The sequence below is a fragment of the Pongo abelii genome, chromosome 6, assembly GCF_028885655.2.
Source record: "Pongo abelii isolate AG06213 chromosome 6, NHGRI_mPonAbe1-v2.0_pri, whole genome shotgun sequence".
NCBI classification, from domain to species: domain Eukaryota; kingdom Metazoa; phylum Chordata; class Mammalia; order Primates; family Hominidae; genus Pongo; species Pongo abelii.
This window is the reverse complement of record NC_071991.2, coordinates 18076665-18102527: the sequence shown is the minus strand read 5'-3', so window position 1 is coordinate 18102527 and position 25863 is coordinate 18076665. Positions and strand designations below refer to the sequence as shown.

The 25863-nt window shown below is 39.2% G+C and overlaps 1 protein-coding gene across 13 annotated transcripts in view; it reads right to left on the bottom strand.

The window, feature by feature from the left end:
* AUTS2 (activator of transcription and developmental regulator AUTS2) overlaps positions 1-25863 on the bottom strand; it is a 1192438-nt gene that overhangs the window by 765796 nt on the left and 400779 nt on the right. For 9 of the 13 annotated variants that reach the window (XM_054559150.2, XM_054559155.2, XM_054559153.2 and 6 more), the window contains exon 3: positions 1680-1787. The exons of the other annotated variants lie outside the window; for them this stretch is intronic. In XM_054559150.2, coding sequence (XP_054415125.1) covers positions 1680-1787 — 108 coding nt within the window. The remainder of the gene's footprint in view (positions 1-1679; positions 1788-25863) is intronic. 13 annotated transcript variants of the gene reach the window in all.

Genomic DNA, 25863 nt, shown 5'->3' with positions numbered 1-25863 from the left:
GCACTTTGGGAGGCCAAGGCGGGCTGATCACCAGAGATCAGGAGTTCAAGACCAGCCTGTCCAACACAGTGAAATTCTGTCCCTACTAAAAATACAAAACAAACTTAGCTGGGTATGGTAGTGCATGCCTGTAATCCCAGCTACTTGAGAGGCTGAGGCAGGAGAATCACTTGAACCTGGGAGGCAGAGGTTGCAGTGAGCCAAGATCCAGCCACTGCATTCCAGCCTAGGTGACAGAGCGAAACCTTGTCTTAAAAAAAAAAAAAAAAAAAAAGTATGTAGATACGTTTTTCATCCAAGTGAAACACTGAAAAATAGCCAGTGATGACAATGATGGGGGAATATTAGAGAAACAAGCAGATACAGAAGAGAGTATATCTGCAGGAAAGGCAGATTAGAGTTTGAACCTTGAGCTCTACACGCTGAATAAAAGCTAGCAGCTCTTTAAGCCTCAGTTTCCTCACCCATAAAATAAAATTAATTCTGTCCAATCCATGGAACTGTCAAGAGGATTACATGAGATCAGAAATACAAAGTATCAAATACAAGACTCAGCACATAATAGGTATCCAATTACTGGTAGATGCTATAATGATCATTATCCTGTTACCTGAAATTCATTAACACTAATGCTGTCCCATAACCTCATTTGTGTGCATGTGAGATGAGAGACAGAAACACATAGTGAGGGAAAAAGGAATGAGACAATGTTATGATTAGTTTTATGCATCAACTTGGCAAGGCAATAGCAGGCAGCCAGTTAATTAATTAAACATGAATTTAGATGTTTCCATAAAGGTATTTTCTAGATGTGGTTAACTTCTACAATCAGTTAACTCCAAGTAAAGGAGGTTATCCTCTATAATGTGGGTGGGTCTTATCCATTGGACTGAAGGCCTTCAGAGCAAAAATAAGGTATCACAAAGAAGAGCTTTTGCCTCAAGACTGCAATAACTCTTGCCAAATTTCCAACCTACTGCTTGCCCTACAGATTTCAGACTCACCAGCCCCCCACAATCAAGTAAGCCAATTCCTTAAAATAAATCTCTTTATATTTATACACACACACTCCTCCTACTGGTTTTATTTCTCTGGAGAACTTGAACTGATACAGAAAGAGAAAAAAACACACATACAGGTCAACAAAAATAATGACAAAAAGAAATAGACAGAAAAGAAAAATAGAGAAGAGAAAAACATAAATCAGATGGAACTATTAAAAGAGCTTGGTCAAGTCCCAGTACAACTACTCCATGATTAATGGAAATAGTCACAGCACTGCCCTATGAAGTTAACCAACATTCAGAGGATTTTAAAAGCAACAATCCATTCCATCGTTTGTAATTTGATTATAATTTCATGTAACACATGTTGTTCTCAATTCACTAAATACTTGTGTCAATCTGCCACCCAGTACCTGCTTGTTTGAAAGCATATTGCTGCATCAAAATTGCATTAGGACATAATTAGGACTGCATTTTAAGTAACTTCTTTTCTGTTCTTTTACTTAAAGATAGGTAAAAATGTTTATCATTAAAATAAACTTAAGAATCCAGAATTATAATGGGGAATGGGGGAACAAGAAGTCAGGCAGTAGTATAAAAGTATTCTGATCTGTTTCTACGACACCCTTGTAACCATTACATTTGTCCTTGAATAATTTGTGTGTGCTCTCTTACCCTGGGAAGTGGCCTTCTTTGTGGACCTGCTGTGTGCCAGTCAAGAGCTCGGTGCTTTGCCTCCAAGCGGTTTATACACCTCCCTCCAATCAAGTCACTGAAGTTGCTCTTAAAGTAATGCATAAAGACACCACAGATTACAGGGTAGAAGGAAAAACTATGGTTTACATTTTTTTTCTTTGCCAGTCAACAACCATTTAATTGCACAGAAACTGTATTTGCTTGGCCTGGCTTTGCAGCAGAATGGACACCCAGATGCACTCAACTCAGCTACTCCAAAGCAGAGGAGAGACTCCTTTGCTATATTTATTATTTCACTTGGAAACCATTTTAGCGAATTTAGTGAGTGTTGTTTAATGAATGTTGCTTTGAATCCTCCAACCAAACTCTAAAAACAATAAATAAAACAGTTGTAAGTCCTTACTACAGGCACCCTTCTAAGTGCTTTACATTCATTAACTCATTATCCTCGCTTTACAGATGAGGAAATCAAGGCACAGGAACGTTGAAAAACTTACACAGTCACCGGGGAGACAGACTCCAATGCCTGTGCCCTTCCATCACTACTCTCCTACTTCCTCCCATCAATATACCATCCGCTCAGCACAAAATTATATAGAGTAGCACAGACCCATTCCAGTCCCTGAAAATGAATTTGAGAAAATGACACTCACCAGGAAAGGCAGTTCATAATGTTTAAAGAACTGGAAAAGCTATCACTTGGCTCTTAAAGTGCTTAATGATCTCACTCAACCCAAGTTTCCCTGTTTGGCCAACTGATTAGAAATTAAGCTGCATTTATTATCAGTGACAATGATCTTACAAAACACACACTTATGTCAAAGTTAATTGAGAAGTCACCAATTAGACGCTGGGCACAGTGGCTCACACATGTAATTCCAACACTTTGGGAGGCTGAGGCAGAAAGATCACTTGAGGCCAGGAGTTTGAGACAAGCCTAGGCAACACAGCAAGACCCTGTCTCTACAAAAAATTTAGCCAGGCATGGTGGCATGTGTCTGTAGTCCCAGCTATTCTAGAGACTAAAGCAAGAGGACTGCTTGACCCCAGAAGTTTGAGGTTACAGTGAGCTGTGATCATGCCACTGCACTCTGGCCTAGGCGACAAGGCAAGACCTTATTTAAAAAAAAAAATTAATTTAATTCAAAAAGATGATATCACAAGTTAGAGGGTTGCCTGTACAAATGTTTTTGTAGTTAGGAGTTAAATGAGAATGCAAAAAGCAAAGCACCTAGTACCTGACTAGCACACAACAAATCCACTAAGAATGCCACTTCCCAGACCTCTGACTCCCTAAATCAAATAGCTCACTTATTTAATAATCCCCTATGATGTCCTTTAGTGAATCAAAAAAGTGTTAAAATCTATTAGTCTAGGCCAGGTGCAGTGGCTCATGTCTGTAATCCCTGCACTCTGGAAGGCCAACGGGGGCAGATTGCTTGAAACCAGGAGTTCGAGACCAGCCTGGCCAACATGGTAAAACCCTTTCTCTACTAAAAATACAAAAATTAGCCTGGCATGGTGGTGTGCACCTGTAATCCCAGCTACCTGGAGCCTAAGGCAGGAGAATGGCTTGAACCCAAGAGGGACAGGTTGCAGTGAGGCAAGATCATGCCACAGCACTCCAGCTTGGGCAACAGAGCAAGACTGTCCCCCCAAAAAAAAAAAAAATCTATTAGTCTAACACCCACCAAAGTTTAGTGAATGGCTTCTGTGACAATAAACAACAAGAAGATCCTCCTTTCTTCAGATACTATCAACGTGCTCACCAGTATTGGATTTGGGGCAGCTATGAGGCTTTCATTCAGTTTTAGTTAGTAACAACTCTCTCCTTTCTCTGATGTTTTTGCCAATTATGACAGACTGGAAAATATGTCATCTAGTAGCCTCTTCTTACATCAATATTTGATTGCTTTTCATGTAAAACATGCTATTAAGTTAATCACAGGTTGACTCTCACCACAAACACCTTTTAAATAGGTCAAATTAAGACAAAAGTCCATGCTCTTTGCCTCTATGGAACTGGGACACTAAACCAGACATTAATGTCAGCATGCAGATTAAATGTCATTAAAGGCAATTTGTCACTTACACACATTTATCTCAATCTAATAATTAGCTAAAGGTCAGAGAGATAAACCTGTGTATTTGAATCTACATTTCCTTTCCTAAAGGAGATTCAAAGCAATGCTGAAGGCTGTATGCAGATTTGGGTAACCTTCTTAAATAAACAAGTCAATTTGGACAAATTCAACAGAATTAAATACTAGCAGGGGGCAGTGACCAAACAAAGACAGATTGAGGAGCAGCAGGAAGGAGGTGATGTACAGACCTATGTGCTGGGCATCACAGCCTTACGAAATAACCTCTCTTATCTGCCAGATACCTCTACCCTTTCCACGTTATCTTACTACAGTGAACACGTGAAGGGTGTGCTGCTGTCTGGATGCTGCAGCCTAGAAAACACATAGAGCAAAGTTTTAGGAGTGATGAATTCAGGATGCCCCATCTGGAATAGCAGATGGGGCCTCTTCAACCCAGCTAGTCCCTTTCCTTTGCTGGCCTCCTTCCCTCCCATACAGCTTCAGACTTCTCAAAGCCTAACCTTCTAGCTAAAAACAGGATTACCGGCAGACTAATTCTGATAAAGTTAAAATCCAGATAATTAAAAGAAAGTTCAAATGGAAGAGCTTAAGTGGAGTCAGAAAAGGTTCTGACCAGGCGTGGTGGCTCACGCCTGTAATCCCAGCACTTTGGGAGGCCGAGTCGGGCAGATCACCTGAGGTCGGGAGTTTGAGACCAGCCTGACCAACGTGGAGAAACCCCGTCTCTACTAAAAATACAAAATTAGCCAGGCGTGGTGGCGCATGCCTGTAATCCCAGCTACTCGGGAGGCTGAGGCAGGAGAATCACTTGAATCCGGGAGGCGGAGGTTGTGGTGAGCTGAGATCACGCCATTGCACTCCAGCCTGGGTTCGAAACTCTATCTCAAAAAAAAAAAAAAAAAAAGAAAAGAATATCATACTGAATGGGCAAAAACTGGAAGCATTCCCTTTGAAAACTGGCACAAGACAGGGATGCCCTCTCTCACCACTTCTATTCAACATAGTGTTGGAAGTTCTGGCCAGGGCAATTAGGCAGGAGAAGGAAATCAAGGGTATTCAATTAGGAAAAGAGGAAGTCAAATTGTCCCTGTTTGCAGATGACATGATAGTATATCTAGAAAACCCCATTGTCTCAGCCCAAAATCTCCTTAAGCTGATAAGCAACTTCAGCAAAGTCTCAGGATACAAAATCAATGTGCAAAAATCACAAGCATTCTTATACATCAATAACAGACAAACAGAGAGCCAAATCATGAGTGAACTCCCATTCACAATTGCTTCAAAGAGAATAAAATACCTAGGAATCCAACTTACAAGGGATGTGAAAGACCTCTTCAAGGAGAACTACAAACCACTGCTCAAGGAAATAAAAGAGGATACAAACAAATGGAAGAACATTCCATGCTCATGGGTAGGAAGAATCAACATCGTGAAAATGGCCATCCTTCCCAAGGTAATTTACAGATTCAATGCCATCCCCATCAAGCTACCAATGACTTTCTTCACAGAATTGGAAAAAACTACTTTAAAGTTCATATGGAACCAAAAAAAAGCCCGCATCGCCAAGTCAATCCTCAGCCAAAAGAACAAAGCTGGAGGCATCACACTACCTGACTTCAAACTATACTACAAGGCTACAGTAACCAAAACAGCATGGTACTGGTACCAAAACAGAGATATAGATCAATGGAACAGAACAGAGCCGTCAGAAATAATGCCACATATCTACAAGTATCTGATCTTTGACAAACCTGACAAAAACAAGAAATGGGGAAAGGATTCCCTATTTAATAAATGGTGCTGGGAAAACTGGCTAGCCATATGTAGAAAGCTGAAACTGGATCCCTTCCTTACACCTTATACAAAAATCAATTCAAGATGGATTAAAGACTTAAATGTTAGACCTAAAACCATAAAAACCCTAGAAGAAAACCTAGGCATTACCATTCAGGACATAGGCATGGGCAAGGACTTCATGTCTAAAACACCAAAAGCAATGGCAACAAAAGCCAAAATTGACAAATGGGATCTAATTAAACTCAAGAGCTTCTGCACAGCAAAAGAAACTACCATCAGAGTGAACAGGCAACCTACAAAATGGGAGAAAATTTTCGCAACCTACTCATCTGACAAAGGGCTAATATCCAGAATCTACAATGAACTCCAACAAATTTACAAGAAAAAAACAAACAACCCCATCAAAAAGTGGGCGAAGGACATGAACAGACACTTCTCAAAAGAAGACATTTATGCAGCCAAAAAACACATGAAAAAATGCTCACCATCACTGGCCATCAGAGAAATGCAAATCAAAACCACAATGAGATACCATCTCACACCAGTTAGAATGGCAATCATTAAAAAGTCAGGAAACAACAGGTGCTGGAGAGGATGTGGAGAAACGGGAACACTTTTACACTGTTGGTGGGACTGTAAACTAGTTCAGCCCTTGTGGAAGTCAGTGTGGCGATTCCTCAGGGATCTAGAACTAGAAATTCCATTCGATCCAGCCATCCCATTACTAGGTATATACCCAAAGGACTATAAATCATGCTGCTATAAAGACACATGCACACGTATGTTTATTGCAGCATTATTCACAATAGCAAAGACTTGGAACCAACCCAAATGTCCAACAATGATAGACTGGATTAAGAAAATGTGGCACATATACACCATGGAATACTATGCAGCCATAAAAAATGATGAGTTCACGTCCTTTGTAGGGACATGGATGAAATTGGAAATCATCATTCTCAGTAAACTATCGCAAGAACAAAAAACCAAACACCGCATATTCTCACTCATAGGTGGGAATTGAACAATGAGAACACATGGACACAGGAAGGGGAACATCACACTCTGGGGACTGTTGTGGGGTGGGGGGAGGGGGGAGGGATAGCATTGGGAGATATACCTAATGCTAGATGACGAGTTGGTGGGTGCAGCACACCAGCATGGCACATGTATACATATGTAACTTACCTGCACATTGCGCACATGTACCATAAAACCTAAAGTATAATAATAATAATAATAATAATAAAAAAAAGAAAAAAAAAAAAAAAAAGAGTTAAAAAAAAAAAAAAAAAAAAAGAAAAGAAAAGTTTCTAGGCTGGGCGTGGTGGCTCATGCCTATAATCCCAACACTTTGGGAGATCAAGGTGGGAGAATCACTTGGGCTCAGGAGTTCAAGACTAACCTAGGCAGCATGGCAAGACCTCGTCTCTGCCAAAAATAAAACTGAAAAAATTAGCCAGTAATCCCAGCTACTTGGGAGGCTAAGGTGGGAGAATCACTTGAGCCTGGGAGATCAAGGCTGCAGTGAGCTATGATTGTGCCACTATATAGGCAACAGAGTGAGGCCCTACCTCAAAAAGAAAAAGGAAAAAAAAAAAAGGAAGAAAGAAAGAAGAAAAAAGGTCCTAAGGCATCTTCTACTGAGAGGAAATTTGAGGGTGGTGAGTGGGTACAGGAAAGAAGAAATAGAAGTAGGGAAACACCCCTATGAATTCTGGCTCAGGTAAGATGCCTTTGGACTCTATCCTTCCAAAGGAGTACTCAAGATATATTCAAAACAACAAAAACCTATCCCTTTGTATAGCATACTGTAAATAAAATGAAGAACCAAACATCAGCACCCTTGTGAACTGACAGTTTCTCTCTTGCAGAGTCCATCAAAAATAGCTAACTGCAACAGAATGTTTTAAGTGCCAACTATGAGCAAATCCAGGAAGGTGGGTCTTAAGAGATGCTCTGGCTCTATGTGGGGATGCAGGTGGGGGGGGGGGGGGGGTGTCAAGTTTCTTCAAGATACAACTCTACAATTTTCATTTGCTGATATTGCATTCTACTAAATGCCTTTCTAAAATAATGCTTGGTGTCAATTTGGGGAGACGTATAAGTGCCAAGAAGCAGGCAAATGTCCTGTCTACAGGAATGGAATCTCAGGTATGCACCGTGTCCTATGCATCAACATGTGACAAACAGCAGTCATTCAATAAATATTTGTGGAAAGAACAGCTGCACAATCAAGTTGCATTAATATTCTCTTTTACCTTTCTCCCCTATCTATCTTGGACATATCCAGATCTGAGTGCTGTGTTCTAAATGTGATCAAAAAGTAGAGGCAAAGCCAGCATTAGAACTGAGGTAACCAAATCAGTTTCATTGAGAAAAAAGCTGTAACAGACCCAATGGAATAAAAAGTCTAAATTACATTTATCATTACCTAAAACCACATGAAATCACATATGAAAATTTTTTAAATTAAGAAGAAATCAACTGATAATGACCACAATATTAGATAATATCCAATGAACACTCATATATGCCCAGCACTATAATAAGAGCTTGATTTTTCATTAACTTATTTAACTGTCTTAACAACTCTGTGGGGTAGGTGTTATGGTTTAGGGCAGAGAGCTATTAAGTAAATTGACAAAGGTAACAGGGCTAGTGTCAGGGCCAAAGCTGGACCTGAGGCTTCAGCTTCAGAGCCTATGTTCAATCCACTAGATGACACTGACAATTGTATTCCTACTATGAAAAGTAAACAAATTAAATGGACCTACACAAACCAATATACAATAAAAAAGAGAAGGACAACCACAGAAATTGTTTTTAAAGTAAGTATTTTGGTTTTTTGTTTTTGTTTTTTAATTTAGCTTTTAAGTTCAGGGGTCTATGCGCAGGTCTCTTACATAGGTAAACTTGTGTCATGGAGGTTTGTTGTATAGATTATTTCATCACCCAGGTATTAAGCCTAGTACCCATTAGTTATTTTTCCAGAACCTCTTCATCCTCCCACCTTCCACTCCAAAAGGCCCCAGTGTGTATTGTTCCCCTCTATGTATCCATGTGTTCTCATCATTTAGTTTCCACTTAAAAGTGGGAACATGCAGTATTTGGTTTTCTGTTTCTGCGTTAGTTTGCTAAGGATAATAGCCTACAGCTCCTATCCATGTTCCTACAAACCTCATTCTTTTTTGTGGCTGCAGAGTATTCCATGGTATATATGTATGACATTTTATTTATCCATTCCATGCCTTTGATACTGTGAGTAGTGCTGCAATGAACATACACAGACATGTATCTTTATGATAGAACAATTTATAATCCTTTGGGTATATACCCAGTAATGGAACTGCTGAGTTGACTGTTATTTCTGTTTTTAGGTCTTTGAAAAATTGACACACTGTCTTTCACAATGGTTGAATTAATTTACATTCCTACTAACATTGTATAAGCATTCCTTTTTCTAGGCAACCTCACCAGCAACTGTTATTTTTTGTAAAGTAAGTTTTAAGATATTCTTTCTCCTACTATAAGCAACTCACCACGGCAGATTATGGTAAATCTCCTTTTACATTAGCTTATAAAGTACAACTTAAGTCAAATGTATTGAGCACTACTTGCTTTTTTAATAAGGAACTGGATTGTGAAATAGTTGTATAGCCAGGATCTCTTTTACAGATAAAACAGTCAATGTCATAGAGAAGAGTGTTAAACAGGGATCAAATTAGCTAGGGTGCAGCCTCAGAATGGCTATAGTAAATTGCCTTGAGAAAGCTATTTCACCTTACTATTCTTGGTTTCTTCATTTACAAAACTGAGTAGTTGAAGTTGATCATTAGATCCTGGTACACCCTTCAGTCCTGATAAAGTGTGATTTTGTGAAATACAGATGTTCACTGATTTTTTTTTAAATGATTGATCCAGCTGCACTTTATTATACTGAATGTGTATGAATTCCTTCAACTGAACATAAAAGTCAGCGAATACAGAAAAGTTAAAGGAAAAATGGAGGATTGGTAGTTAAAGGCGTTAAAAAAAAAAGAGTCCTATATGTATAAACTTCATGAATAGACTACAAAAGGGGCTAAAAAAAATCACACAAAACTATTTTCAAATATGCCAACTAAAGTGGGAAAGTAATTTGCATTTCTATGGCAGGCTTAATGATGGTTTGATTCTGGGATGCTGCATGAAACGGAAACCAAAGAACTGAAATGACCATTAAAACCAAACCAAACCCAGTTTCTATTCTTGACCCTCCTTCTAGGCTCTCAGGATTAGTTCTGAAGAGTCAATTAACCTCTCCATGCCTCACTATCTTTCAAAATTGTCAACATCACCCTTCCAAATAGTTCAAAATGTGATCAGTAAAACATATATATATAAATATAATATAAATATATAAAATAAATATATAAATATAAATATATTTATAAATACACATAAACATATACAATTAAAGAAAAAACTATCACAATATAACTGGTTGTTTCTGATTTTAATTCCAACAACTACCTTCCTGTGAGCATTTCGCAGTGATGGCTAGTTTGATTATGTCTGGAGAAAGACTGAAAATACTTGTGTCTGAGCAGAACATCTTCTTGGGTTGAAGAGGCCACAGCAGCCTCTTGGCCCTGTGGGAGATGCTCCAGCTGATCCCCTGCAGGGCAGGGAACCAGCTCTGAAGCCTGTACATGGGAATTCTTGTTTGCACAAGTCACGGGCATTCGGCCTTTCATGAAATGACAGCATAAAGCTCTGAGGAGCACTGCTCTGCCCTGCAGCTGTGGCCAAGACTGCAATGTTTAAAGGTTACAGTGATTAAGGGCTGTGATTAATTTAGTCTCAGCAAAATCAATTTCACTCAACTACAAATCTCTAATTTACATACCAGAACAAGCTAAACTTGGTTCTGATCAATATAATCTGAGATTCACAATAATCTCCCTCCCTCCCATTCCCAACCTCTGTCTTCCCCGAAAAAGAAAGATGTATTATGGGGAAATCAAACAAAAATGTGCATTCACTTTGGCGAAGTTAACAAATCTTTTATTTGGATAAATATTATTTCATTCCTCTGATTTGGTAATGTTATAAGTGATGAAAAGCATTAAACTTTAACTTAGATTGGTGCCTAATGCCAAGTATTTAGAAATTTAATACTTGAAGTTTTATAGCATTACTGGCTTAGTCTTCATCACTGTGCCAGTTCAAAAACAGTAGTAGTATATTTACTTGTATACCATTCTCTATCCCTACAATCATTAAAAAGTCTGTCAAGAAGGCCGGGCACAGTGGCTCACGCCTGTAATCCCAGCACCTTGGAAGGCCGAGGCAGGTGGATCACTTGAGGTCAGGAGTTTGAGATCAGCCTGGCCAACATGGTGAAACCCTGTCTCTATTAAAAATACAAAAATTAGCCAGGCGTGGTGGCACATGCCTGTAATCCCAGCTACTCGGGAGGCTGAGACAGGAGAACTGCTTGAGCTGGGGAGGTGGAGGCTGCAGTAAGCTGAGATCGAGCTACTGCACTCCAGCCCAGGCAACAGAGGAAGACTCCGTTTCCAAAAAAAAAAAAATCTGTCAAGGCAATGTACAACCTTCTCCCTTTCTCTCCATGGTGGACTACACAATGTATGAGCAGAAAGGAGTGAACTGTGTGATAAGAGCAAGTGAAACAAGACAAACTGCTCCAGTCCCTCTCTCTGACTCATCCTGTGAATTCCCTGTTTCTGTAATGCGTTCTCCAAACTGGCTTTAGACCACAGAGGCAGCCAAAATGGGTTTATCTTCAGAATCACCTCTCCATCCCCCAAATCTCCTCCTAAACCATCACACGATCCTGGTGGTGAAGTCAGGAAAAAAAAAAAAATTACTTAAAAGGGACTGAGGTACTACAGAAGGAAATAGTGAAAATCCATCCCTTAGCTAACAATGTCAATTATATATAATAATAGAAACCTGGGATATTGCGGTCTGTCAAACTGACCTTCTTAAAATGACACACTCCCTTCTGCTTTCTGTCCAATTCAGGTCACTGCTATCATGAAGAAAATATTCCCTTGGCCACTGAAACTCCTGTCTCTTCTTCTCCCTTCTTTCATCTATTGACCCCTTTTAGAGTGAGTTCTGCATTAATTTACAGCCTTTGTTTTCTTGATATCCCGAGATTTGCTTTCCAAGCTAATGAAACTTTTCTTCCAATATGAAGCAACAGCCTCACTCTGAAACCAAGTAGTCCTGTTTCAGTTTCCCAGCAGCAATTACTAGAAACATAGACTGGATTTTAAATTTAAAGTTTGAACAACTGCAGCTGTGAACTGAGAATTCACAGCAAGCAGAAATGCAGCCCTGCAAGGCACAAGCACAAGCACAGGGGGAAACAACAACAACACAACAACTAGGTGGCCAGTGGATGCTAAAAAAAAAAAAAAGTGAATATTTAAAGAATAAAATTCAGACAGAACCAGAATAGAGACATTTCCCTGAGCCATGACCAGTTAAATGCTTTACCAATTTTTCTTAAAAGGAGATACAGATAATTCATTCAAGAATGAAATTTCATTTCGTTTGTGTATTATTCACAGTCTGCTGTATATTATTTCTTTGCATGAACTGTGAATCAAAAAGACAATCCCCTCACAACATGGGTTGTGTAATCTCAACTAATTCTTTTATTGTCCTTGTAAAGCCTCTGAGTAAAGTACTCTGTCAATTATTGGGGAAGTTATTATACTACATTATATACAGTGGTTACAAATGTAAGCTCAGAATTTAGACACATCTGCTTTTAAATTCCAGCTCAGTCATTTAATGGCTGCCAGATTTTGTGCAATTATTTAACCTCAATTTTTTGTTTTGGCATCTGTAAAAATGGTGCTAATGATAGTATGCATTCACTGAGTTTTTGTGAGGACTAAGTGAGATTGTGTCTTTAAAGTATAACACCTGGCTCACGTTAAGCAAGGAACAAAGTGTGTGTGGTTTACTGTGGATACTAATTCAAGCACAGAATCTAAGGACAAATAAGACTTTGCCTTTTCCAACCGAGATGACTAGATCTTGGCTGTTGTTTTTAAAAAAGCAAATTAATAGGACTTTCAGGAGAGTGAGCAGGAAAGACTAGTCACCAAATTTCCTCTCTTCATCCTTGAGACAGTGTTGCCGGGTTACAAAAAGCAACTGACAACTGCCACCACCACAACAGCTGGATATTAGGGTTTTTCAGAGATGTAAAAGAAACATTATGCTCATAATTTTCTCATTCCAAGAAAATTGCAACAGCTTTGTGCTGCATATATTGTGGTTGACTAAAAAGAAAAACACATTCGCATAACAAGCAGCTTGTCTGAAAATGCTTTTTTGGAAGCCACTTGTATGTATAAGCCCTGGAAAACTAGTCCATGGCAGTTCCACTGTACCAGGTGAATATTCTGGGGGACAGTATTCTCAAACATCCTGTACCAGCCCCAGAAAAAGAATGCCTAATTAACAAGACAACTCAACCTGTTATCCTGCCTACAGGCATGTGTCATTTGAAGAGGTGTGCATGTCTACATGAATGCACACAAAGAAGCAAAACACAGGGCCAGTGTGTTAGAGAAAGCATTCATGTGTGAGTAAGCATATAAAAGAACTACCAAAAAATCACAGAGAGCAAGAGCAAAAAAAGAATACAGTCTTTAGAGGAAGGGCAAATGAAACTAGACATTAACATTGAAATCTTGATTAATTTAATAAATACTCATTGAGCAGTGAACAAAATATTGCAATGAGAACCAGGACAGACAAAAAAGAATGACAACACCTTAATTATGTCTGAGTAGGCAAGCTTTATTTTTAAGTATTATCTCTTTTTCCATCTTCATAATCAAAGAAAACAAGAGCTAAGACAATGGTGTGGTTTGGCCTTTCCTTTTTAATCTGTCTAATTAGTTAAGAACAATGCCTCACTTAGTGCTTCCTTAGATGTAAAGTGTGTGCCTCTTTAAGCTCCCTTTTTACTTGAGAGAGAAGTGAGTGCAGGCCTCAGGTTTGGAATCTTCCATAGAGAACAGTATCTAACTAGAGCCTCATAATATTTTAATTGTATTATACTCATTTTTATAGTTACTTTCTTATGGCATGTGATACTTGCCTTCTGCTCATTATAGTGATATTATATTCCCTTGTGAACAAGTGTGTTTACAGGGAAAGAAAACACAGCCAATTAAAAAATAACTGATGAGGCCGGGTGCGGTGGCTCACGCCTGTAATCCCAGCACTTTGGGAGGCCGAGGTGGGTGGATCACGAGGTCAGGAGATTGAGACCATCCTGGCCAACATGGTGAAAATCCGTCACTACTGAAATACGAAAAATTAGCCAGGCGTGGTGACATGTGCCTGTAGTCCCAGCTACTTGGGAGGCTGAGGCAGGGGAATCTCTTGAATCCGGGAGGCGGAGGTTGCAGTGAGCCGAGTTCGCGCCACTGCACTCCAGCCTGGTGACAGAGAGAGACTCCGTCTCAAAAAACAAAAACAAAAACAAAAACCTGCTGAACAAGTAACAGTAGAGAGGAAACTCCAAAGTGGCAAAAGTTGAAGAGGGTACTAGATGGTCTTCAGCTATGGCAGATAATAAATTTGCAAGCTAAGATATTAGAAACTCCTCCATTTCATCCCCCACAGCTATGTCCACCTTCCATTTCCCCTTCCAAGGACCATAACTGGGTCTCATTAGTAGACTGACAGTCAAATGTGGAGAGGGGAAATGGGATAGAGATAAACTGAATGAAGTCACACCAGTTTTGCCACCATCATTCAATCCAATGGTTCTTCACAGGAGGATGTAGGAAAGCTAAAAGCGATCTTGACTTGAGCAGAATTCCCACCTCCAGCTCCCAGGCTGGAGGATCCTTCTCATCTTTGCTGGCTGCTCTGAGTTTTAATAAGACGTAAATTTCAGGAGACAGGATTTATTTTTCCCAGCCCAAGTTAGTCCTCAAGGTTTAGACAGTCAGTAAATTGTTACCATCAGCGTTAGGAAAGGAAGCAAGCTTTCAGTAAAAGAAAGACATTAACAATCAAATAGTATTCATCGCATCACAGGTAGGTACAGCTGCAAGCCTGCAGCACAAATAAGTTTCCAGCTGCGTCCCCACATTTTCACCCCTTGCTGCACCAAACTTTAAAGAGAATTGAATTCTTCCAGCAAAGTGTGTTTTCATTGAAATGTGCTAGATCCTATAAAAGGTAACCATATGGAAATTTTCTCTATAAAATATTCTTTTCCTCCTCTTTCTCCATACCCCCAAAACACACATACGTGCACACATATGTGGTCCTATTCACGAGCACTTATTTCTCTACAACCCAAACTCTAGAAAATCCTGTTACTACATTATCATTTCTCTTTTTCACTGATAAGAGAAATAAATTATAAATACAACCCAGCTATCTGATCTGAAAAGCCATCATCACATACTGATCATATCACATAGTTTTCTTCAACTAAGTGCCTGGGCAAGATGTTTTCTTAGTGTCAGCATAGTATGCTTTGAAATATGAAGCTTCACCTGAGTCTTCTGACTGCAAAGACAAAGGCTCTTCTAACACCATTCAATGAATGAAATGAATTGAATGTAATGAAAACATCAAGGGAGAAATGGAAGAGGAAAAAATGGTAAGGAAAAAGAGATGAGGAAATAAGAAGCAGGAGATGAGGTGGAAAAGGAAAAGGCTGGAAGAAGTAAAGCAAGTGAGAGAATAACAAGAAGTGAAGACAAAAGAAACCATAAAAAATTCCTGACTTTGGAACACTGAACATCATAAAGACCCATATTTTTACATGATTTGTTTCACAAAACAGATGTCAAACTCATGTCTAGGTTTAACAACGAACTGACATATTTACCAAGGGGGCCTCTTACAGAGAGCTAAAAATATGAACCACAAAGGCAGACAAAAATTACCCTGGACGCCAGGGCCCAGGGGCAAGAGAGAACAGTGTGGAGACCTGCCTTCTCCAGCCAATCCTGCTTGTCCACCCCTTTGAACTTATTCCTGTCCAAGGAGGTTAGCAAATGTGCCTACTCATTAACTCTCTCTGCCTTCTCCACAGATCACAAATGCCCCAACTGGTAACTGTCAGAACCCACCACCATCAACACTTTGCAGAAAGTGAGGGGTGAGTGACGATGAAAATGGAGCAAGAAAGAGAACTTAGCATGATGACTGCACACCCTCAGTGAATGGCAGGCCTAAGGGGAGAAATTTAGGCCTGTCCCAACTCACAGTGAAAAAACTCAATGGGTCCTGAGACTCATACTCCACTCCCTCCTCTCCATTGTGTAGGAGGCTCCCAGGACACATGACAGTGAAAAGATTGAGGCAGTCAGAGGGAAACTTCCTCTAGCCCCAACACAGGTAGAGATGGTAGGAGCTCCACCTTCCACAGCAAGGGCTGAAAGGTTGCATGGCCACCCTGAAGCTCAGAATTCACAGATGATCAGGTGAAGGATGACAGAAGCAATCTGGATTATGCAAAGAATTCCTTTGAAATATGAAAGATGGTTTAAAAAAAAGCTAAGAACTGCTTGTTCCGGCCACCAGTCCAAAAGATTCATGCTGCCCACCTTCCATTTATACATCCTCCAAGCAGTGAAGGTTTCCATGGGGCTAAGGACCCTCTTGGTAATTATTAAAGTAACTTAATTATACAATTGGTTAAGCCACCTATTCTGGGATAATTTGGCATGTAGTAATTCTGTCATCTATTCATGGGAAAACAGTTTCCAAGTTACAGCTAAGTAACTTACACACCATTTTTTTGTAACAAAAAGCCCTGATGAGCTAAATTGAGAAATAAGTAAATGAGGGTAGAAGTGAGAGAGTAGAAAAGGGAAAAATGAGGAAGAGGAGAGGAGAGGGGAGCGGAGGGGAGGGGAGGGGAGGGGAGGGGAGGGGAGGGGAGGGGAGGAGAGGGGAGGGGAGGAGAGGGGAGGGGAGGAGAGGGGAGGAGAGGAGAGGAGAGGAGAGGAGAGGCGAGGAGAGGAGAGGAGAGGAGAGGCGAGGAGAGGCGAGGAGAGGAGAGGCGAGGAGAGGAGAGGCGAGGCGAGGCTAGTGAGAGTTTTGCCATCAAAAGATTTGTTTCCTCAAGCATGTCAGTGCTGGATGTCAATCCAGAGCTAGACAACTCGATTTTTTCATCAGTGAAAAAGACTGAGTGACCTTTTCCATCCTCAGTGGCTCCCCTCAGGCTTTATTTAGTCATGGTTGAAAATCAGGTCACAGGGAGAAATCTTGCCCTTTTCTTAATTTCAGATCAACACATAAGTAGCCTTAACTCCTATTTTAAAAGTGTATCTCCAATAAGTTACTAGTAATCTGGCCATCCTTTATGCCTGATGACCAAATCAAGTATGTGTCAAAAATTACTCAAGTAAGTCAAGCAAATCTCTCCCTTGGCTGCCCAACGATGAAGCTTTGATCCTGGGCACTGAGATCTCCTTACAAGCTTTTCCTTCCAATTTCTAATTTCCAGAATCCACAGATGTCCAGGTGAAGTATGACAGAAGCAATCTGGTGAGCACTGTAGAATGGATAGATCCTGTTTGGTGATACTGGAGAATATCTAGTTTGGGTATAATTTCAGATCTTTATATTGAAACAACCCAAAAACTTGTGTGATGCATAACAAACATATTATTATGATCCAACCTCATTCAGGATAGGCTACATAATGCTGTGGTACCAACTGCAAAATCTCCATGGCTAAAAATAACAAAGGCTTATTTCTTGTTCACACTCTATGTCTCCATGGCTGTTGTGAGTCAGCAGGTGCTCGGCTGATCACAGTCACTCAGTCATCAAGGGGGATGGAGTGGCCACCATCTTGAACACTGCTAACCTTCATGTAGAGGAAAAGAGAACATGGTGAAGTATACACCCTTAAAAATGTCCTCAGCCAGGCATAGTGCCTTATGCTGACAATCCCAGCACTTTGGGAAGCCGAAGCAGGAGGATTGCTTAAGACCAGGAGTTTGAGACCAACTTGGACAAAAGAGTGAGACCCCAGTCTCTACCAAAAATAGAAAGTTATCTGGACATGGTGGCACACGACTGTAGTACTAGCCACTTGGGAGGCTGAGGTGGGAGGATCACTTGAGCCCAGGAGGTCAGGGCTGCAGTGAGCTGTGACCACACTGCTGCACTCCAGTTTGGGCAACAGAGTGAGACCCTGTCTCAAAAAAAATTAATTAAAAAAAAAATCCTCATGACATAGCTGAGTCATGCTTTAATAAGCAAGGCTCACAGGTAACTTTTTAAATAAGCATCATATAACTTGGAACAGGGAAGACAGGTATCTTATCCCAGGTAGTAAGAAAGATAAAGCCTTGTATTTGAATAGTACTTATCTGTTTAAAAAACATTTTGACATGTGTCACTCTGGACAGGCACCTAAAATAAATTCTTCTAACATTTTAAAAGTGGATAAGGTAGATATGCAAATTTTTAAAAAAAGAAAGGATGGAACTCACCAAACCAAAATAGTATTATTTTAGGTCTCACTAGAGCTAAGCCAGAGGCTAGTCCCACCATTTCAAGTCATATGACCTTGGGCAAGTATTTTAGCATGAGTCTCATTTTCCTGATATATAAAGTGGAGATAATAATACTATAGATTATATTGCTGCATAGGGTTATTATGAGAATCTGATTAAATAAACATTTTTCAGATTGAAAAAAGACCTAAAAATAAGGAAACATCATTTTTATTATAGGAGATCTTTGTCATTGGTAGCTGCACTTAGTAGGTGCATAAAACCACGAGGAAAATGCAATACTTCCTTCAGTGCTTTAAATAAAATCAAAGTAACATTTTGAATCTAGGTCACTACTAAGGCTTGCTGCAATGGCAAAGAATACAGCCCACTTCTATTTTAACCAATATTATTTGTAGTCTTTTCGGGGCTGCAAGGTAAATAGTTCCTTTTGATGCTAACGTTAAACAAATGTTAAACTTCCCTCTTACTATGGTTTAACCATGTCCCCAAAGTTTGTGTGTTGGAAACTGAATCCCCAATGCAACACTATTGGGAAGTAGGGCCAAACACGAGGTGATTAGATCATGAGGTCTCTGCCTTCATGAGTGAATTAACGTCATTCACACCGGAGTTGGGTTGGTTAGTGTGAGAGTGGGCTGTTATTAAAGTGAGTTCTGCTTCCTCTTGCTCTCATGCTCTCTTGCTTTTCCACCTTCTCCCGTGGAATGAAGCAGCAAAAAAGCCCTCACCAGATGCCAGCACCATACTCTTATAATTTCCAGCCTCCAAAACCATGAGCCACTCTCAGGTATTCTTTTATAGCAACACAAAATGAAATAAGACATCTCTCAAACTTCATCTATACTTGCCAAAGTTATCTTGTTTTATTTCTTCTCTCTAGTAAAGCCCCCAGCTATCTCAAAAGAAGTGCAGGATAAAAACCATATCTATATGGGCCATATATACCTGGTTATTTATTTGCCACAAATTCCATACTTTGTGTAATATGAAAAAAAGGACAATATCATAAGTACTTTAAATCATGTTTATATAGATTTCACAAATTCAAAGGACTGTGGAAATTTTAGTGATATGGCTGTGATATTAACAGCAAAATCTCAATTTTCAAAATTTTCAGAAATCTCCAAATTTCTCAATTCACATTTTATTTCCTTTAATTTTCCTGACAGCATTTAAGCCTACATGCGGTTATGTCACAAGTCAATCATGAGGTTATACTGAGGTTTGGATATGGGCCTTCTGATGCTGAATCTGGGTGCTTTTAACACAAAAAACTTCTTGCACATTTTACAAATTTACAATCCATTAAATGTCTGTAGGCATACCCATACACAGGCCACTGACACAGAAAGATTGCTTGAAGAGATGCTAGTAGACAAAATAAACAAATATATAATAAAGAATGCCACCACAGAAGAGTGGAATATATAATGCATAATATTTTTTAAAGGAAGTTGCAAAACAAAAACAAAAAGTATTACCCATCAATAAAATAAATTCAAAGTCTCATAGCATGCTATATATTAAAATAAATTTCAGATTTGATTTTAAAAATTGTTATAAATAGTAAAAACCATAAAATAAAGGAAAACATAGGCTAAATAACTGATTTGTGGGAGAGAATTATAAAGAAAAAATATGAATATGTACATATTTAAAACATTCATACAATTTTCTTCAAATATAAGGAAGCAAGTAACAGAAGGAGACATGTTTTAAACAAACACAACATAGAGTTAATATACTTAACACACGATGATTTTGTATACAAAAAAATTAACTGTTGAACAAAAGCAGCCACACAGAAAATAAACAATTTACAGATTAAATAAAAATGATCAATAACACATGGAAAATGCCCAATCAATGTAGTAATCAAGAAAGGCCAATGTAAAAACTGAGCAATCATTCACCCCAAACACCTATAAAGGTAAAACATATTTGATGATATGTGAAGATGGTGAGAGCGCAGTAAGTACTCTCATGACTGGAAAGTCTGAATTAATAGAAAACCTTAGGCTATATGTATCAATAATTAAAAAAAATTCAGACCTTTTAAACATAGATGAGCAGATGACAAACAGCATGAGCTTTGAAGACAGACTATCTGGGTTCAAATCCCAGCTTCACCTATTGCGCACTGTGTGACCTTGGGAAAATTCCTTGATGTTTCTCAGCCTCACTTTTCTCATGTCTAAAATAAAAATAAATAATCCTTACTTTATAGAACTGATGTGAGAAATGAAATGCGTAATATATGTAAAGCACTTATCATAGTGACTATCACATAATAAGTGTTCAATAAATTTTAGGTTATGCCATTATCATCACCACTACCACCACCAGATCCATTCTGGAAAATGGCCACAGTATTAATGGAAGTTTATAAGTATACAAGAGAAATACAGGCACACATAACTCTAAAAAAAAGCTACAAGGAAATATACCAAATGTAAGAGTGGTTATTAAGGAATTATGGATGACTTTGTATTTTCTCTAACAGATTTTCTACTTTCAAAGTTTTCTACAATGAGTATGTTACTTTTATACTTAGAAAAGCAACCATGATTTAGGGGGGGACAGAAAGGCTAAGCTCCCTCATTGAGGTTATCATTTTTAGTTTGTAATAATAAATGTAATAAAATTTAAAACCAAGGTTGTCTGCATCAAATATCTTTCCTATGCATATGGCATTTTCTGCATTAACTTCTAAGTTCCTATTTGCACTAGGTAATGCAAGAAAAATATTGGAAGAAATAGGTGTAAAAAAAGTAATTAAGGATAAATAGCTCTGTGAAAAGATGTTATATCCACTATGCCTAATTCTGTTTTGCGAAAACCCAGGGATACAAACAAGAATATCAAGAGCAACTCCCATCTTGGATTCAATGTACAGAGAAATCTTGATCAGAAATCTCAAATTCTTATGGAAGCAAAGGTACTCCCCACAACTTCCTCTTTTCTAAATATAACCTCAGAAGCTAAATTGAAGCCTCCACAGAGATGGGGCTTCTGCACAGCATTTCCCATGAGACATGACAAAGAATGCCATAGACATTAAAAGTCTGCAGCACATCCTTCTGCTCCGTTCCCAACTCTATTAACAGGCTACAGTGGGTATCAGGGCATGTGATCATTGTATAAAGGTACACACCTCAAACTTCTTTAGAACTGGGGAAGTTGGGCGAGGATTATCAAAGCTCTTTTACCATCTGTCTGTGGAGGGGGAAAAAAAACAACAGCAGCAGCAGCTGGTGCAAGAAGTAGCAAGATGTTGGTTCTCGAAGTGACAAGATGGGAAATGACAGGAAACAGCTTTTCAGTCCTCCAACAGCAAAAGAAGCGTGCAGCCCGTGTTCCAGTGTTTGAAAATCTCCAGATGCTGCTCTCGTCTCTCATTTCCATAGCTTTGTTCAGACAACATCTGAAAGCCTGCCTTTCTTTTTTCAAGCACTCTCTTTCTTTAGAGGAACATACAAAACTATCAAATACAGGCTTCTCCCCCCTCCTCGTTTCTCTCACAGGCAATGTGAAATGAATTCTAAGTGTCACCACGGAAGGAAAATAGCATCATATGAGCCTCTGCCAAACTTTTTCCAGTTGTATCCTTCAAGAAAAATGTACAATGTACTCTGGTTTCTGTCATTTGGTAGTTAAACTAATATTAGACTTTGAGTAGAACTAAGGAGCTGAGAAATAAAAAATGAACAATGAGCAGTGTTCTGAGGACGGGGCACCCTATGCGACGACTCACCTCTTGGAAGTGGTGGGCCGTGCTTTCTTACTGCACTAAACACTAACACATGCGTGCATTTGTTTCCACTTTAAATGTTAGGTTCATGAAGTCAGAAAAGAGGTAACATTATACACAATATATACACAATCCAACTGCAGAATTTCAAAGGACTAGCATACAACGTTAATCAAATATACTAATGTAGAATTGCCCCATATGCTAAACATATAAAACCAATTTTCAAAAAACTTTGGGACATGCACATAAAATATACTAAAATTACACTGAGTAAAATTTTCAATTTTATTTGAGGTCACAGATCACATTTGGGAATCTCCCTGTTTCAGGCTTCATCAGCCACTTCCTTGCCCTTGTTGATTTTGCACAGCTGGTGACCAGGCCCAAGTGCCCCTCTCTTCTTCAGCAGCCAGCTCAGCCTTTAAGATCCAGGTGGGGTCCTCCTTCCCGTACACCTCCCAAACTTCCCTCTTTGAGCAAATGCATCTTTCCCCTGAACTCGAACAGCACATGCCTGTTATAACAGCCCCCTAGATGGTAATTCCTCTGTTCAGAGGTCGGTCTATCACAATAGTGAGCCTCTCACAAGGGAAGAGGTCATTTCTTCTTGATCTTTATGTACCAGTGCCTGTCATAATACTTGACATTCATTTTAAAAAATATATTAATCATTACTACATGCCAGACACTAGCAATTCAAAGTACGAATGCAACATAGTTCCTGTCCCCCAAGGGGCTTAGATCTAACTATGAACCTTTACTTTTGTGACACAAAAGTAAAAACTAACAGTGTATTCAGCATTATAAGTAAAGCCCTATGGAAATCCAAACCAGGTCACCCATGGAAGCTGTTCAATCAACGTTCCATAAGAAAAAAATATCACAGGTTCAGCAGTTGGAGGTGCTTCCTAGAGAATTCCATTTAGCTGTGTAATCTTAAAAAAAAATATTTCAAGGTCACAGACGCAGTGGCTCACACCTCTAAATTCTGGCACTTTGGGAAGCTGAGGCGAGTGAATCACCCGAGGTCAGGAGTTCGAGACCAGCCTGGCCAACATGGTGAAACCCCGTCTCTACTAAAAATACAAAAATTAGCCAGGCATGGTGGTAGGTGCCTCTAATCCCACCTACTTGGGAGGCTGAGGCAGGAGAATTACTCAAACCCGGGAGGCAAAAGTTGCAGTGAACCGAGACCATGTCATTGCACTCCAGCCTGGGCAACGAGAGCGAAACTCGGTCTCCAAATAAATAAATAAATAAAGTCATTAATTCATGTGTAGACTCCACGCTGTTGTTATCTCATTTTATAGATGAGGAAACTGAAACTGAGGTGGGAAAATGAAGTAATTTTTTTCCCCCAGCTCCTGAACTACTGCGCCCGGCCCCAAAAAGCAGTTTTAAAAGACTCTGCCTCTAAGTCGGCCAAAACTCAATGATTCTCATTCCCAGTTCTTCCTTGCCGTTCTCACCAATGAAGCATGGGTCAGAAACTCTTTCTGATCTGCCTTTGCTAATCAATTTTGCATCCCTTAACCTTAAAACTTTTTGTAGTTCCTTCTAGTTTATTAGCTTTTAATGAGCAAGCAACTTGCCTTTTATTAGTTCTGAATCTCTAGGGCTTATGGTATATTATATATATATATAAAATACATTCATATATATATAATATATTCATTATATATAATATATTCATATATATATGAATGAACAAAAAATATGTCTGGAACTGAATTTTTAAATGTATAATACGCAATATGTAAACTTCCCTACTCTTTGAAAGATGCTCAAACTTCAACTTAACTATCTAGTTTTTCATATATCCTATTTTTTTCTTAAAATTGTTGATTTTTCAAAAAATTAACATTATATGAAAATCCCTATTTGAATAAAGTTTTACTGTCTTTCCCAAAGTAGCTTTTAATCCACTGAATTTTCACAGCTATTTAGGTATTTTGATGTTAAAGACTAAGAGTGATGTACAAATAAGATGAAATGTGGAGAATGTGAACATTAACAACAATATCTGTGACTCTGGGCAAATCTTACCTTCAATGTTTCTATCACCTCTTCCCCAAATACAAAGTACAGTCTGGTACATAAAATATATTTTATAAGGTACTTGAAAATATCATTAGCTTTATTGCCAGCTAACTACCTGCTGCTGACTCACTGTGGCATCTAAAAATCATAAGTCTCATCTCTATCAATTCTCTATTTTCACAGTTGGATTTTCAAACATAATCACACTTTTAGTCCTAGCAAATCTTATTTTTGGCCAAAAGAGTTAAAATCTATATGTGTCCTGTTCCTCCCATCTACCATATTTATGACCCAAGAGGTTTTGGTACTATTTAAAATTATATCTTCATCCTAGTCTAAGACAAAAATCTGGATAAGATAGAGTCAAGGATAGATTATTTATGATAATCTTAGAAAGTTATCTCTAGAGTGAAATAAAATTTAATCAGCACTGGAAAAAGTTATAAAATTAATTATGAATACTGATAATCATAATGCCACCCCGCCTATATTTTTCTACTTGTTCACAAAGAGATTATGGGAGAACAGACCAAAAATTTTGCTGAAGGCCAAATGCATTCTGTCTATGACATCCCCAAGTTATTGGCCCAGATCTCTTGCTAAACAGGAATTGCTGAATTCATGCTGCCATTCTGTAAGCACTATACTCTTTTCTCAGTGTTTACTTATATCACTTGTTAGGGAATACTATTGGGACTAAAATTATAGGTTCAGAATTTACTCATATTGTTTTTATTAAAGCCAAAATGCATTTAACTCAAAGATGACAATGAAGGCCGGGCGTGGTGGCTCACGCCTGTAATCTCAGCACTTTGGGAGGCCAAGGTAGGCAGATCACCTGAGGTCAGGAGTTTGAGACCAGCCTGACCAATATGGTGAAACCCCATCTGTACTTGAAATACAAAAATTAGCCAGGCGTGGTGGTGCGTGCTTGTAATCCCAGCTACTCAGGAGGCTGAGGCAGGAGAATCACTTCAGCCTGGGAGGCAGAGGTTGCAGTGAACAGAGATCACGCCACTGCATTCCAGCCTGGGTGGCAGAGTGAAACTCAGTCTCAAAAAAAAAAAAAAAAGATGACAATGAGGCTATAATTCAATTGCATCAGGAGCCTTGAATCCATTCTCTGCAGACAGGCAGGTGTTACCTTATAGACTGTTCTTTCACCTTGAACTTCTATCTCATCTGTGAAACCTTACTTTCCCATTTAGTTAGAGGGTCATTTTCCTTTACAGAGAGGTCACATGCAAAATTAGAATTCATGAATCCTGCATTCTGTATCACTCAGCACTATACCAACCACCATTGGCAATAATCACCTTTCCCTACCTTCCTTTATACTCTTTATCAGAAAAAAACTTGGCCGTGTGGTGGCTCGCACCTGTAATCCCAGCATTTTGGGAGGCCAAGGAGGGAGAATCACTTGAGCTCAGGTGTTCAAGACCAGCCTGGACAACATGGTGATTCCCCGTCTCTATTAAAACTACAAAAATTAGATAGGCGTGGTGGCACACGCCTATAGTCCCAGGTACTCGAGAGACTAAAGTGGAAAGATCACTTAAGCCCTAGAGGTCAAGGCTGCAGTGAGCTGAGATCACACCTCTGCACTCCAGCCTGGGTAACAGAATGAGACTCTGTTTGAGAAAAAAACAAAAAGGAAAAGCAACTTCTAAGAGCCTCTGCTTTTTTTTTCTCTGGTATTTTTAGGCTCTGCTAGTACTAGCTATTTTTCCAGCCACCCATAGACAAGCCTTCTAGGATCTAAAAGCTCAGGCTTAATTCAACCAGGCTTTTTGCTGCTAGGCAGAACCATCCTGGCAGAAGGCTGGGTTGAATGCCAAGCTTCTGTCTAGTCCTCAGGAATTGGTGCCCCGGCCAATGGGCACACAGTCAGTCATTACCAATTTTTCTGTTGTTGTTTTAAA